This window comes from Typopeltis vanoorti, chromosome 16 (assembly GCF_054136105.1).
Source record: "Typopeltis vanoorti isolate ZY-2024b chromosome 16, IOZ_Tvanoo_1.0, whole genome shotgun sequence".
Classification (NCBI taxonomy): Eukaryota; Metazoa; Arthropoda; class Arachnida; order Uropygi; family Thelyphonidae; genus Typopeltis; species Typopeltis vanoorti.
The window spans coordinates 154591-170615 of NC_143564.1; the positions used below are offsets into that span (position 1 = coordinate 154591).

The 16025-nt window shown below is 34.4% G+C and overlaps 1 protein-coding gene across 4 annotated transcripts in view; it reads right to left on the minus strand.

Moving 5' to 3' along the window:
• Positions 1-3643: 3643 nt before the first annotated feature.
• Positions 3644-16025, minus strand: part of LOC150097824 (USP6 N-terminal-like protein) — a 475396-nt gene continuing 463014 nt past the window's right edge. For all 4 annotated transcript variants that reach the window (XM_090406042.1, XM_090406041.1, XM_090406038.1 and 1 more), the window contains one exon: positions 3644-7046. In XM_090406042.1, coding sequence (XP_090262168.1) covers positions 6438-7046 — 609 coding nt within the window. In that variant the 3' untranslated portion in view covers positions 3644-6437. The remainder of the gene's footprint in view (positions 7047-16025) is intronic.

Here is a 16025-nt window from a genome sequence, read left to right on the forward strand (position 1 = left end):
CGATGTCACCACGTATATCAAAATCATGTTAATCAAATATATTAATCAATGGTAAAAATTACAATTTATCCATGACATTACTGTATTAACAATTCATTTTATATGGTACTCTTTTAGTAAAGATAAAAAATGAATACAAAGTAAATGTTTAATAAATGCTTGTACCTACATTAGTTACTGCAATTTTTTATCAAAACAAGTTATCAACATTTCATCAACCACGTTGTTCACAGTATTTTGAAAACCACCTAAGTCATATGCGCATTCTGACAAAAGGTTTTTCCAAACAGCTCTCATGCAGCTAGAAGGCACTTGCTCCCACGAGTTATGAATGTTTTCAATTGCGTGTTTAATGTTAAACTTTTCCAAAATTCTTGGAGCGTAATTGCATTTTCTCCTGTTGTTGTTGTTGTTTCTATTGCCTTTGAGAATTTCTTTTTAAGAAAATAGGCTTTGAAAGTTGCAATGATGCCCGTGTCCATGGGTTGTAGTTTTGATGTCGTATTTGGTGGAAAAAAAAAATAAAACTTTCACATTTTCACACAATCATTAAGAGAATTTGGATGACCAGGTGCATTATCTAAAAGCAAAAGAGCTTTGAAAGCTAAGTTATTTCTCTTGCAATAAGCTTCAACTGCCGGACAAAAATAAGACTTAAGCTAATCTTCGAATAGGCTTTGGGTAATCCAAGCCTTCTGATTCACCCATCAAATTAGAGATAAAAAGCTCTTGTTACATCCTTTTAAAGCCCTTGGGTTCTGAGTTTGATAGACAAGCAGTGGCTTCAATTTAAAATCTCCATTAGCATTCCCTCCAAGCATAACAGTTAAGCGATCTTTTGATACTTGACAGCCAGACTGCACTGCTTCATTTTTGAGATATAAAAGTTCTAGATGGCATTTTTTTCCAAAACAGGCCAGTTTCATCTACATTGAAAATTTGGTAGTAATCTTAATCATTTTCTTCAAAAATTTTCTGCAGCTCAGCAGGAAATGTAGATGCAGTATCTTCATCAGCACTTGCAGCTTCACCTGTTATTTTCACATTCTTTAGTCCAGCCCTAGATTTAAAATTTTCAAGCCAGGCTTTGCTAGCTGTGAATTTGCATTGTTTTCTTTATATTTCGTCTCTTTAAGTCTTGAAAAGAGGCTTAGATCTTTGGCTGTGATATTATAGGCTAATTGGAATTCTCTTTTGATTGCAAAAAAAAATTTATGAAAACATAATTTGTAAATACAGCAGAACAATTGGAGCTTGTAATACACCCACTCTTAATGCTCAATGGGAGAAATGACGTCATCATGCTCACGACTTTCTTTCTCTCAGCCAGGAAACACTCCTCGAGACTTGCATGTTTTTGCGTGGTAAATTTAAAGGCACATTAATTAAAACTCTTGCTGCGTATATAAGGAGACCGACATCCTGACAGGAATAGAGATGAAAGGGTATGGTGTGTTTCATGAGGACAGAAGGGGTAAAAAGGGAGGGGGGGAGTGCTATTGATGATCGAGAAAGAGTTATGTCCATACAAAGTAGAGATGCAAGAGGGGAAATAGTGCCAGTGGTTTTGAGGCAGTATGGTGTGAGATAGAGGTGAATGGAATGAAATACTTGGTTGGATGTTGTTATAGACAAGGTAATGTGGATGGTAGTGACTATGAAATGTATAATAAAATTAGCCAAGCAAATAAGAAAAGAGTGATCATTATGGACGATTTTAATAATGGCAATATAGACTGGAATGATGAGATAGCAACTGGAAGTAAAGAAAATGAGTTTCTTTAGTTTTTGAGGAACTACCTCAGACACTATGTACCAGAGAGCACGCGAGGATTGAGGGTCTTGGATTTGGTCATCTCATAAGAGGATGTAAGTATAAATGTGGTGTCAAATCACCCACCAATTGGCAAGGGTGACCATGAGGTGATTACCTAGGTGGTTGCCAGCATTGTGAGGACCTCTGTAAGAAAAGGGTATATGTGGAACTACAAGGGGAGGGGTGAATATGAATTGCAGATGTAGCATGGAATGAGGAGTTAGCTGAAAAAGGGATCAATGCAGCTTGGGGAATTTTCAGAAACTATCTAGTAGATCCAATGTCTAAATATATTCCAAGGGTGAGAAGGTTAAATAAGGTAGGTGTGAAATGGATGAATAAAGAGATTTAGCATGCGATACAGAGAAAAAGGACATTATGGAGGCAGCATAAGAGAAGTGGAAACTAATTCCATGAGGACTACATAGACCAGGCAAGATAGGTGACTTGGTTGGTGAGGGTAGCTAAAGTGAGGTATGAACAGCAGTTAGCTAATGAAGCCAAAAATAATCCTAAGGAGTTCTTTCAATATGTAGCCAGCAAAAGAAAGAATGATTATGGAAGGATGACACTGATTGGAGAAAATGGTATAAAGACAGCTGTTGCAGAAGGTGTGGTGGAGATACTGAATGAGCAGTTCATAATGGTCTTTCAATCTTATGAATGTGACTTCATGGAGAGATTGAGAGCAGTAGATGATGGGAAGGAGAGACTGACTGTAAGTGAGCAAGAGATGTTTGGGGAGTTGAGCAAACTAGATGTAAATAAGGCTGTGGGACCTGATAACATATCATCACGTATTCTGAAGGAATGTGCCAGGAAGTTGACACCTGCCTTGACATATTTTTTTAATATGAGTCTTGCACTGGGTCAAGTTCCTAAGGAGTGGAAGGAGGGCAAGACTGTGCCACTTCATAAAGGAGGTGATAGAACTCAAGCATCAAACTATAGGACTATCTGTGTGTCAGGTGTTATAGTTAAGTGTTGTTGGAGAAGCTTGTGAGAACTAGGATCCAGAACTGGGTTGACAACAATGGTATTATCTTTGATGGACAGCATGCATTTGCTAAAGGGAAGTCATGTTTTAGTAATCTACTTTATTTATTACAATAACGTAACAGTTTCCTTGGACAGAGGAGATGGATACACAGTAATATACTAGATTTCGCAAAGGCTTTTGATAGATTACCACATGATAAGTTGCTGGTCAAACTAGAGCGGATAGGGGGTTGGATATTAGATTGGAGACTGGCTATCTGATAGGTATCAACAAGTTGTGTATGGGGGGATTGATATCCAGGAAAAGAAAGTCACTAGTGGTGTGCCTCAAGGGTCTGTTTTAGGGGTATGTTGTGAAGACAAAACAAAGGCTTCTGGTAATGATGCGGAGGACACTGACTTGTAGAAGTAGAGAGATTCTTGTTCCATTGTATAAGGCATTGATTAGGCCACACATGGACTATTGTGCCCAGATTTGGTCACCTGGTTTTCAGAAGGGCAGACATATTGGAAAGGGTCCAGAGGCGATTGACTAAGGTAATTTCTAACCTCTGGAATGTCGAGTATGAGGAAAGATTGAGAAGATGCACCTCGCAGAGTCTGTTGGACAGGAGGAAGAGGGGAGATATGATAGAGACCTAAAAGTTAGTAAGAGGTTGTTATAGGATCAATGCTGGATCTCCTACTATTTTCTACAGAAAATAGTGGGAGATCAGGGGAGAACCAGAGGTCATCCCTGGAAGCTGTATAAAGAGGGTGTGAGTAGGGGATTGAGAAGCAGGTTTTTTTCATGCAGAATTATGAATGATTGGAATGCCTTGTCTGCGAGTGTGGTATCTGCAGAGAACCTGAGTGTATTTAAAGCACGGTATGATGAGCTGTGTGTGTATGATAAAAGGACCTCCCAGATAAGTCTTTGATTCCATGGGGTCTTGGGTAATAATAATAATAAAGGGATTGTCACAATTAATTTTGCAGCATTAATCAAATCCCACATTACGCAAGAGATACCTGTATGTTATTTCTTATAGTGTAAAAAAAAAAATTAAACAAATTTTTAATGTTTTTTTTTTTCTGAAAAAGGACTGCCCAAAACCCATGTCTTCAATGAAGATAATTACATATTATCCTCATTAATAATTACAGTGGCTTTCATTATCATCTGTTGCATTTTCTAAACTATCAACGTGTCCAAGAAATTTATATTTATCGCTTGAACATTAAATAGTCTATATCTTTCCAAGCAGAGAGCTGAGGTAATAAAAATTCATTCCTGATTTGAGATATATAAGTATAAAATGAAATATAATACATACAACTTATTTATTTATAACAACTTAGTCCATGTAGCATAATTTAGAATGAATATATTATAAACACAGTAACCACATAATTATTCTGACAATGATTGAATAATTTATCATCTGATAAATTATTCAATCCTTAACTTGGTTATTTGGTTTGAAGTCATAATGACAATATACCCCCCCCCATCCTCATCTTTTAAGTCATCGTCTCTAAGCCAGTCCATCAAAGAGCTAGATAATTGAGTCAGCCCAGGTAAATGAGTGATTACTGCAGCTGCAATGATTAAAATAATTAATCATTAAGTATAACTGTTGTTAACCTAAAGAACATTTATACTCAGTCCATGGCAGACTTTTTCAAAGTCTGAAAAAGAGTTGATGTTGTCACCTGATGACGTTGGTAGTATAACACAAAAATACATTTCCTAAAAAAGAAATTTTTGTTTTCTTTTTTACAAAAGGGCTTTTGGGATGTGAATAGTTAATATTCAGTAACTTAAAATGACTGAATAAAGCTAATTTTTAGATTTTGTTAAAAATGCTGTAATAGAGAAATACCACCACTTGAACTTCCTTGTAAGAGGGAAAATTGCAAGTAGCTTATACATGAAATTACCTCTTACAAATCCATGAAAAGCTGTTTAGTTAACTTAATCCATAAGCACAGTTATTTAGTTTTAGAAAGGATAATTTTATTTATATACAAAACCCTCATGTAGTTCAAAAAATTCCTGACTGATAATTTATAAATCAATATTACAATAGCACATACATAGATGATCCCAATCAAATTGTGTTGGATTGCACCCACCAAAATCTTTCAGTATTTGGTTCAGAAAAAAATATTCAAAAACATATAAAACAACTGTATATAAATAATAAATATATTTGATTACACATACAAACTGCTTCAACATAAATGCAAATTACTAAAAGAAATGTTCCCTTACAATAGTTAAAACTATTTTTACTTATAAAACGTTATTAAATGTTGCTGTATGAATGAATTCAAATTAAAATTAAGAATGAATGCATATGAGCAAAAAATACTGATTCAGCTAGAAAAAGAAGTACTAACAATGTTATAAGTATATACTTCAAGTATATACAGCACTGTAATATATGGGTGTATACTTCAAGAAAATAAAGTTACATTATACTAGACTTAACAGAAATTGGATGATGATGAAAAACAAATAAATATGAAATGAAGTTTAAAAATATATGCTCTAGCTGGTGACAACACTGAATATCAGTTTGGAAAAAATTTTGAGGCAGTGAATATTTTTTGTTTCAAGCACTGGAACTAACCACTATCTGTAAAAAACTACACTCTCTCTTATAATTCTGCCAAATATGAGTTTGGTTCAGCTATACTACATTAGCTATATAATACACAACATCTTGTTTGCTTAGTCTCTCAATAGTGAAATCACTGCTATCATATGTTAATAAAGGCAAAAGCAGTGATAATCAGATGAGAGTGCATTCAAACTTAATGTACAATATTCACAGAAACCAGTTTTTGTCACAGTTTTTTCATAACAAGCAGTGCAAAAGAAAAAAAAAGACAAAATAAATATTTTGAAAATACAGCTGGGAAATGTTTTTAAAGATTCTCTTTCTCTTAGTCATAATCAAGCTAAATATGAGATGTCACCTCTCAGAGAGCCAGAGAGAGATTTCTATTGGCCAAATTCCTCATTAACTTTGTTTATTGAAATGATCAGTAAAAGGCTCAAGGATTAACAAAAAAAATAAAATAATAACATTAACAAAATAATAAATACTGTGAAATGCTAATAGATACATATTTACACCATCCTATAAACAATAAAAGTCTACTAGGAATTTCTTAGAAAATACTCTGGCAATAAAAATAACCATACACAAAACATACTTATGATTATAAACATAATCTTATACAAAACATAAATATGCTATAATACAATGTAACAAGACATTATTACAAACAAAGTAGTAACCTTTAGGTGATCATAAAAAATATTTCACTTTGAACTATATCTGAGCAAATAAAACATTAACAAACAGTAGCAAAAACTAATCAAATGCAATTATTACTGCATTACAGTATCAATTTTCAATTATTTTATATTTAAAACTGAATATTTTTATATTAAGTAAATCTGCACATGAAGGAAATTATTTAAATTGAAATAGTTAAGTACATAAGCTAAAGTCATAAAACCCAAGATTACATGATAAATAAAGAGGGAAGAATAACTATCTGTGTTCTGAAAAACTGTTTTTGAATGATTAAGTTTTCGAATAAAACTAACTGCTCTTGTGATTTATTACTCTACCTCCCAGTTAGCTAGATTCTGTTCCTGATACTCTAAGTTAACTTGGATAGTAATCTTATTGGGATCCTGATTGGTTGGCGTGATATCTCCATTTGGTGGGGTCATGGAAGAACTACGAGATGGGGAATGATCCTGAAGGAGAGTTGATGAAGATGGTGCTTTAGATGTGGGAGATTGTTCATATGGCACAAAGACCCTAACTGCATCTGGAGAATGAGTTATGGATGGAGAGGGAGATTGTCTTGCTGGATCACTTGATTTCATGTCCACATTATCATACAATGACAAAGTGCGTCTCAGTTCCACATGCCTGGAGGCTGGGCTCTGTGGTGAGCCACTACCATCCCTATGATCTCTATGCCGACTCAATGTTGTACTAGGACTGGAAAAACCCGACAGTGCTGATAAGTCTGCAACTGATGTCTGTGATGTTTCGGCTAATGAGTTTCTTGAGCTCAAAGGATCAACAATAGAGCTACCATTATCATTATCTACATTATCTGAAATTTTAGAATACCTCTGGTTATCAGTATCATATTCTGAGGTTTCTGATACATCTCTTCTCTTCCATACTGGAGATTCAGCACCATTCTCTACAATCTGAAAAAATTTATTAAAATTAAAAAATGCTAATATCAGCTAAACAGTGATACAAAAATATGCCTTTATAAAACTGCACTTCCGTGTAAAGGCAGACACATGTGCTCTCTCTCTATCACACATCATATTAATTCCATATCCCCCTTCATTTTATGTCACTATTTGATATCCCTTATCATGAGGAAAAATATGATTATGGACGATTTTTCACCTGATTTGGTTATATACATATCACCTGGCACAGAATTCTATTGTCTTTTTGTCCATATATCACCTAAGTGCATGAAAACAAAAGTGTGCATGTCAAAGTACAGTGGTATCTCGCTAATCCAAACTAATAAAAACCGTCCTCGTTCGAATTAGCGAAAAGTTCGGATTAGCGAATTTCTCCCCAAGAGACAACAATAACTAGCGTTTAAGACAAAAATAATCAGAATCTAATGGTACATCAATTTAATTCTGTAAATAAATTAACTGATAGAAAAAAGCTACTGTATTGTAATGTTGTGTACAAGAAAATATCACTTTCTTGTACACAACACAAAAAGTTTCACAAAATAACACAAAAAAAGTTTTTTATTTCTTTGTAAAAAAGTCACTGATTTTCTTTTGCTTCTTTGAAGCTAATCTTTTTTCAAATGCTTCTTCTCAGAGCTGCATTAGCAATAACATTTTGTGGAATGGCATATCATTATTCAGCTTAACTCATTCTATATACATATTAAAACTATCAGCTGCCTCTTTATGTTTTACTTTTTTTTCTTCAAGTTCTTCATCATTGTGTTCTAATTCATTCTGTAGTGTTATATTTATAATTTCATCATCTGATTTGATTTCGAATTTCCTTTCAATTCCACCTGTAATCCATTCCGCAACATCTGTTTGTGAAATTTTAACATCAGGATTTATATTTTTAACCTAATTATGCACGTTTTGAATTTCCTCTTTTTGTGTATATTTGTGATTCATGCCAACAATACAGTACGTACTGTACAGTATAAAAAAAACAAACGTGAATGCACAATAAATCAAAAGTCTTCCAGTATAACCGTACAATCGACAGTATGAAAAAAAAATACTGTACTGTAATAATAATAAAATAAATAATATTAGTTAAAATTATAATTTTTAAATAAAAATAATAATACGTAATAAATAAAACTTTTTTTCTTTCAAACTGCAGTTCAGATTACTGGAGGGTTCGGACTAAAGAGGTTCGGATTAGCGAGATACCACTGTATTTATTTTTTACTGAAACAAAATACCATGCAGGATTAAATGGATTACATGACCCCATGTTTATTTTTGAGAGCAGTGTTCCAGAATAAATATCTTCAAATGATTCAGCACTCTACAGCTTTTTGAAATTCCCTTGAAAAATACTTTTAGTAATCCCTCTTAGGAAATTGACTTTCCTTTAATTTTAAGTTAATCCAAGCCAAAAGGTTGTAAACCTCTATTGCATTTGTATTAGTACTGTAGATGAGTGTTGTATAATCTGGTAAAACCTGCTCTATGGACCAAACATGGAACTTCTTTGTCAAGCCACTTCATGCTTCCAACAGGTGAGGGAGTGGTCACACACACACACTGGGTGATTATATTCATTGACCACCTAAAGACATTCACAACATCCATGGAGGGATTTAAGCTTACAGAGCCTGATAGTTGTAGACTATCCACTCAACTAACCAAAAGAGCATCCTGCATTCAAAAAATATATTTTAACTACTTACTTTATTTTCAAAGTAGTTAATAATTAATAAAATGATTATAAATCATGAAGACTAGAGTCAAAGACTCATTGTAGTAGATGGCTATTGCTAGTTTTAGAGAAAGAGGAAATGAATTGAGGTTATGCACATAAAAAAGAAGAGTTTATCAAAAGTCCTAAGCATTATTCTTGGGTTATGTGATCAAATAGAGATAAAAACCACCGCTTTCTCAACTTTTTTTTTGCCATATGATTATTGTAATATCGGTATTTAAGGAAGTCCAAGGACTTATTGAAAGAAGCATACACCAACACTCAAATACTTCTTCTTGAATGTACCCATGAAGAAATAATTCCAACTTGAAGTTTATTCCTATCACCACATGCTATGAGCAAAACATACTTCATTGCATTCACACAATTTCTAGAAACATTACTATCTGGTTTTCTCTCCCACAGCCAGGAACTGAAAAATCTACACTGAATTTGTAAGTTACTATCCCCATGACCACATGCCCTTAATCTGTCATCATATGATACATGCCACAGACCAGATATTATGTTAATTACCCATCTCTGAACCTTTATCACCATCTCCTCATTCCCAAGGGACTCAATGCAACCATATCTGATAACATGTGAAAGTAGTTTAATATAAAATTTCCAGGTTAGGAACAAATACATGATCAGAAACAACAGGTAAACCAAGCACTAAAACATGATTAATATAACTGATTAACAGTGACCGATATAACATCATATCATGGGATAGTTCAGATGATGATAATGTGTTGAAATTCATTCAATTTGTTTATACAAATTTTTCTGTCGTGAAAAATAACCTACACAAATGGCAACCTTCATTAATCATCACCTCTCATTTAGAGTCTAATGCACAGTTGAACATTTTATTTATTTATTTTTGTTATATATTGACTATTCATACTGAAGCTGAGAGTTCTTATTATTTTCTTGACTGCCATAGAGTCACAAAACTCATCAGTCAATACAAAGTCTACCATACCATTCCTTAAACCAGGGTTTCTCAAACTTTTTCTACGACGGAACACTTCACAAATCCTGAAATTTTCACAGAACACCTTGGTTATTTTGTAATGTATTAATTAATAATTAATTAAACATCAATTAAACCATCATTAAATTAATCTGAGCTGATTTTCATTTACATATCCTATTCTGATCACTAAAAATTTAATATTATTATAAGTACTTGCGAGTGAATGCAGACTTTTTCTCCTGTTTGCTGGTAGTTTCCCCTCCTTTTGTACATCCTGGAGATCTTTGTAGGCTTGAGGTGGATGACTCACTATCTGTTCCGTCACAAACACCTTCAATAAGAGATTTCTTAATATCAAAATTAAACAAAGTCCCTTGTCTCTCATTCATATTAGAATTTAAATCTGTAGGCCTATTACTTTTAAAAAATCACGGCACTCCAATTCCAAAACAAGCACTTACACACTGCAATATGAATTTGCGATTAATGGATTTGAGAACTGGATACAGACTACCTTGATCTTCAATTTCAGTGGAAAAATTTTCTTTATACTTCCTTGCTGATTGGTCATGACTTTTGCAGCACAGATGTTATTTCGTTCAGTTTTGAGAACAGAGGATTCGCCCCCCATTGTTGTAATCAGCTTGCAGGCAATTTTTATGACCAGTCATAAACAGCGGTATTCTCTTTCCCGATTGTTGAAAGATTTCGATGTGTGAAAATTAACGATAATTCATGAATATTTCCATGTTTAAAAATATGACTCTTGGTCACTGACATTTGCTACACAGATGTCATTTCCTTCAGTTTTGAGAACAGAGGATATGCCACCCATTGTTATAATCTCTTGCAGGCAATTTTTATGACCGGTCATAAATAGCGGTATTCCCTTTCCCAAATGTTGAAATTTCGATGTGTGGAAATTAGCGATACACGGATGTCATTAGGCGTTCTGGGTCTGAGCTTTTTGACATATTCTCCTCAGAATGTTTCCACTATAAAATATTTATTCATGAAAAATACTCAGAAAACTAAAATGACAAATTATAGAACTTCTCGCAGAACACCTATTCACCTTCCGCGGAACACAGTTTGAGAAACCCTGCCTTAAACTCATCCACCATTTTCACTTTCAGGCAATGCATGGAATGCACTGCCCAAAAGATAAAGTGGATAGCAACTCTGTTCTGCAACTGTGGACTGGAATCTTACTATAGTATGAATGTTTTGAGGTGGTAGATGAACTTCTTTTTCCCAGTGTGAGAACACCACTCTGCATATTTGCAACTGGAAATGGAATGCAGAAGCGTGTTCAGGGATCTAGAAAGGTTACAAAAACAGCTAACTCACACTAAAGAAACACTATTATAACCAACTTACCTCACTATTACAAGCTACTAAAAATCTTGAGCAATCTCAATGGCACAGTACGCTTGATAAAATTCATTTTAGCAAACTCTCCACTATGACAAACCATCACTATGGTCTCTACTATCTACAAGTTCTCTGTAGCTGTAGTGTTACTAGTAAACTAGTACCACAGGTGTCCAACCTTTCATGAGTAGGTATTATCAAAAAAAAGGTTTTTAAGGGAAAGTTTGGGGTTTCATTAGGCTGTATGAGATGAAAAGAAGGCAAGCTCAGCCAAAGTTGATTATTTTGGCTCATAACAACAGATGAATGGACACAGATTTTCTGGCTTGACTTACATACCATGACAGAGAAGTTAATTTAAACTCTTGAGATACTAGGAAGAAGTCAGCTTGCAAAATCAGGTGAAATGCAGTTTTAGTATTTATGGAATTTAAAAGCTTAGCAATATATTAAAAAAACACCAACATGAGATTTCTTCTTACAGCAAGAACAAAAACTATTTGTGGCTTTTTTGTATGAAACTACTATTATAACTATTTTCTAAGAAATATGGTTCTGCTTAAATTAAATTCTTGCTTATATCTTATGTAGATATATAGCATAAGGCATAGGCTGCATGAATAAGTATCTTAATGGCAAATTTCCAGCAAGAATGATGATGAGAAGAAATACATCTATAGAAAAAATATGTCATAACTATATCTACTCGTACAAAACTTTTCCTTGTGTATGGAAGGCTCAAAACTGTCATCAGGTTATCAAAAGGATTAAGAAAAGTAAAATAGAAGGCAATAATCAGATTCAATTTCCAGGATGAGTTGGATCCTAAGGCAAAAAAAATTAAGATTTTGCAAAGGGATCTGGAGTTCTTTCTGGAAAACTTGGTAATACTGCAAATATATTATCAAAAAATAATAAGAATAAATAAGAATGCTGTTTGAGGGCATATGTTGTTCAAATAGGTCCAAATAATACTTATTAGCATTAGAGACCCGGGGCAGGGCTGACTACTACCGGGTGCATCCCCAGGTGGCGGTCCAGGAAAAAGCCTTCAGATATGGAGGCTAGCTGCGATATAAGTAGAGCAACTTAAGCAAATAAGCAAATTGGCAAATAAGCAGCCGTGGACCAACAGCGACTGAGCTATCAGGGCGTGGGGGAGCAGAAGTGGCAACTCTGTCTCACTTAAAACCTCACAAAGCCCAATGACAACTCGGTGACATGCCGAATAGTGCTGCCATTAAATAAGCACCTGCTGGGGTCCCTGCCCCTGACATTGGGAAGCAACATTGTAAGTACTGACACAAAGTTGAAGCCAAATGATGACGGAAAAGCTTGTGATCAGAGATTTGCAGATGGCAATATGATTATATTGTGTGCATCTGTAATACTGTGGAGCAGAAAGCAAACAGAAAACCTACTGCTCTACCTTATCTCCAGAACAACCACCATGGCGAGCAAACCCTTACAATTGGCCTCACGTTCCCGGCATCTCTTAAATGGGACAGGGGTGCAAAGAATATCTGGGCTCAAAATGGTGTCCACTTTTAAAATCGCAACTTGGAATGTCAGAACTCTGTATGAAGCTGGCAAATTAAGAAATGCCACAAGAGAAATGAAGAGGCTGGACATCCGGATTTTGTGAATTTGCGAGACAAGATAGCCAGGATCTGGAAAGTGTCAACAAGATAATACGACAATGTATTACTCTGGGAATGATGAGAACAAACATCGACATGGTGTAGCTGTAATAGTAGATGAAGAAATCAATAAATCAGTAATAAATTGAATTCCATTTTCTGAAAGGATAATGCTGTTACAACTTAAGGGAAACCCCATTAACATAAATATCATCCAAGCTTATGCACCCACGGCTGACAAAAGTGAAGAAGATGTTGAAGAGTTTTATGAACACCTAAAAGAGATTAAAAACCTAACAAAGAAACATGATATAAACATAGTGATGGATGACTTCAATGCAAAAGTGGGAAGAGGGGGTGATGGAGAAATTGTTGGAGAACATGGCTTAGGCACCAGAAATGGCAGAGGAGATCGCCTAGTCCAGTTCTGTCAGGAAGAAGATCTAACAATAGCAAATACCTGGTTTAAACTTCCACCCAGGAGACTGTACACTTGGAAATCACCTCAAGATAACCGACATAACATTGTCAGAAATCAAATTGATTACATACTGATAAATAAAAGATTCCACAGTAGTATAAAGAGTGCAAAGACTTATCCTGGAGCAGATATCTCATCAGGCCACAATCCCATAGTTGCAGAAGTACGTCTTAGATTAAAATCAGCTAAAAAATCACAAAAGAAGAAAAAAAAAATTGATGTAGAAAAACTGAAAGACCCGAACATGAATAAAAGTGCCAAGACCTTAACCTGTGATTACAACAGATTAACATAAAGAAAATCAAAGAGCGGAATCTCTTTGGAATAGCTTAAAGAATGCCATCGTAACAACAAGTATTGAAGAAGTAGGTTATGTGAATAATATAAAACAACAGGAATGGATGACAGATGAGATTCTTTCTCTTATTGATACAAGAAGAATGTACAAAAACAAAGACCTAGCCAGATATACAGAAACACATAACATCATCAAGAAAAAAATAAAAGAAGCCAAGGAAAATTGGATGAAAAATTTATGTACTGAAATTGAATTGCTTCAGAAGAAACATGATAATTTCAATCTGTATAAAAAAATCAACGAAATTTCTGGAAAACTCAGGAAAAAGCAAATAGTGTCTCTAAGAGATGAAATTGGAAAAATAGTTCTAGAAGAAGAGAATAAAGCACAGATTTGGATAAAATATGTAACAGAACTTTTCAATGATACTAGACAGAAGCCTATAAATATAAAAGATAACATTCAAGGACCAGCAATCATGAAATGCAAAATAGAGAATGCTATACAAACAAGTAAAACAGGAAAAGCCAGTGGACCAGATGGTGTGCAAACAGAATTTTCAAAATTAATAGAACCAGATAACATCAAACTTCTTGAAAAACTATTTAATAAAATATATGAAAGTGATGAATTTCCATCAGATTGGCTCAAATCTACATTTATCACTATCCCAAAGAAACCCAAAGCAAATTCCTGTGGTATTTCCGACTTATTGGTCTAACGAGCCAAACGTTAAAAATATTTCTGAAAGTAATTCAGAATCGCATTTATAGAAAAAGTGAAGAAACTCTAAGTGAAACACAATTCGGCTTTCGGAATGGTTTTGGTACCTGAGAGGCCCTTTTCTGTACCCAAATATTGATACAAAAATGCATAGAAAAACAGAAATCTGTCTTTATGTGTTTCATAGATTTTGAAAAAGCACACTAACTTAATAGAAGTCCTTCAACAAATAAGGCTAGATGAACAAGACATAAGACTAATAACAAATCTGTATTGGAATCAGTCAGCTACCGTTCAATTAGACAACATTACCACCAGTGATATTAACATCAAAAGAGGAGTGAGACAAGGATGTGTGCTCTAACCACTCCTGTTCAACATATACGCAGAGGTAATCTTTAAAAAAGCATTGGAAGAATGTCCAGAGGGAATTACAATAAATTGAAAGATTGTTAACAACCTACAATATGCAGATGACACCGTGCTAATTGCAGATAACGTTATGGATCTCCAAAAACTCATTGACAAAGTATACATAGAAAGCCAAAGAATGGGAATAAATATAAACATCAACAAGACAAAATATATGATCATCAGCAAACATCCAGCCTCATCAATGAAACTGACACTTAATGGGAAAAATATCGATCAAGTGTCAAGATATAAATATCTTGGTTGCTGGCTTAATGAATGGTGGGAGCCAGAAATAGATATAAAGACAAGGATTGAAGTTGCACGGCAGTCCTTCATGAAAACGAGAACAATATTCTGCAATAAAGACCTAAACATGGAAGTCAGAAGCCGAATGCTGAAATGCTACGTGTGGTCTATTCTGCTCTATGGAGTTGAAACATGGACATTGAAGGCGACAACCATCAAGAAAATTGAAGCCTTTGAGATGTGGCTATACAGAAGAACGCTAAAGATATCATGGACAGAAAAAATTACTAATGAAGATGTCTTAAAATCCATTGGCAAAGCTAAACGTCTTGTACAAATAATCAAGAAACGAAAAACATCATATCTTGGCCACAACATGAGAAACAGCAAATACCAACTTCTACAAACTATTTTGGTAAGAAGAATTGATGGCAAAGGAACTAGAGGAAGAAAAAGAATATCATGGTTTGATAGCATCAAGATGTGGACAGGAAAGAGCAGTGCACAACTGATCCGGTTAGCACACGAGTGCAATTTGTTCAACAAGATGGTCACTGACCTTCGATAGAAGATAGCACAATAAGAAGCAGCAGCATTAGAGAGCTGGAAAAAATTCATTGTTGTTCTTTCAGTATGTATATTATAATTTATTGCAGCACAAAAAAAATATCTGCATGAATAGTTTTCTGAAACAGCCTGATATCTGGAAGAAAGTCCTTCCTTAATAAATTTAAAATGGTTTTCTTCAACGCTTGCCACTGAATCTCTAAAGTTTGGTTCCTGTTCTCAAACTCTTTCATTTTTTCTTCAATAATCTTTGTGTATTTTAGTCTACAGTTCACATCTGAGAGTTGCTCAACTTTTATTCGCTTTAAAACTTTCTCACATGTTATTCTTTTCAATATGAAATTCAATTTTATCCTGCTCAAGACTAAATAGTGATCACTTCCAATTTCAAATCCTCTGTACTCTCTGCTGTCCTGCACAAGAGAGAAAACATCACTATCAACAATAACATAGTCAATGAGACTTTTCTTATTTCTTGCCTCTTCTCTCCATGTGAATTGGTGC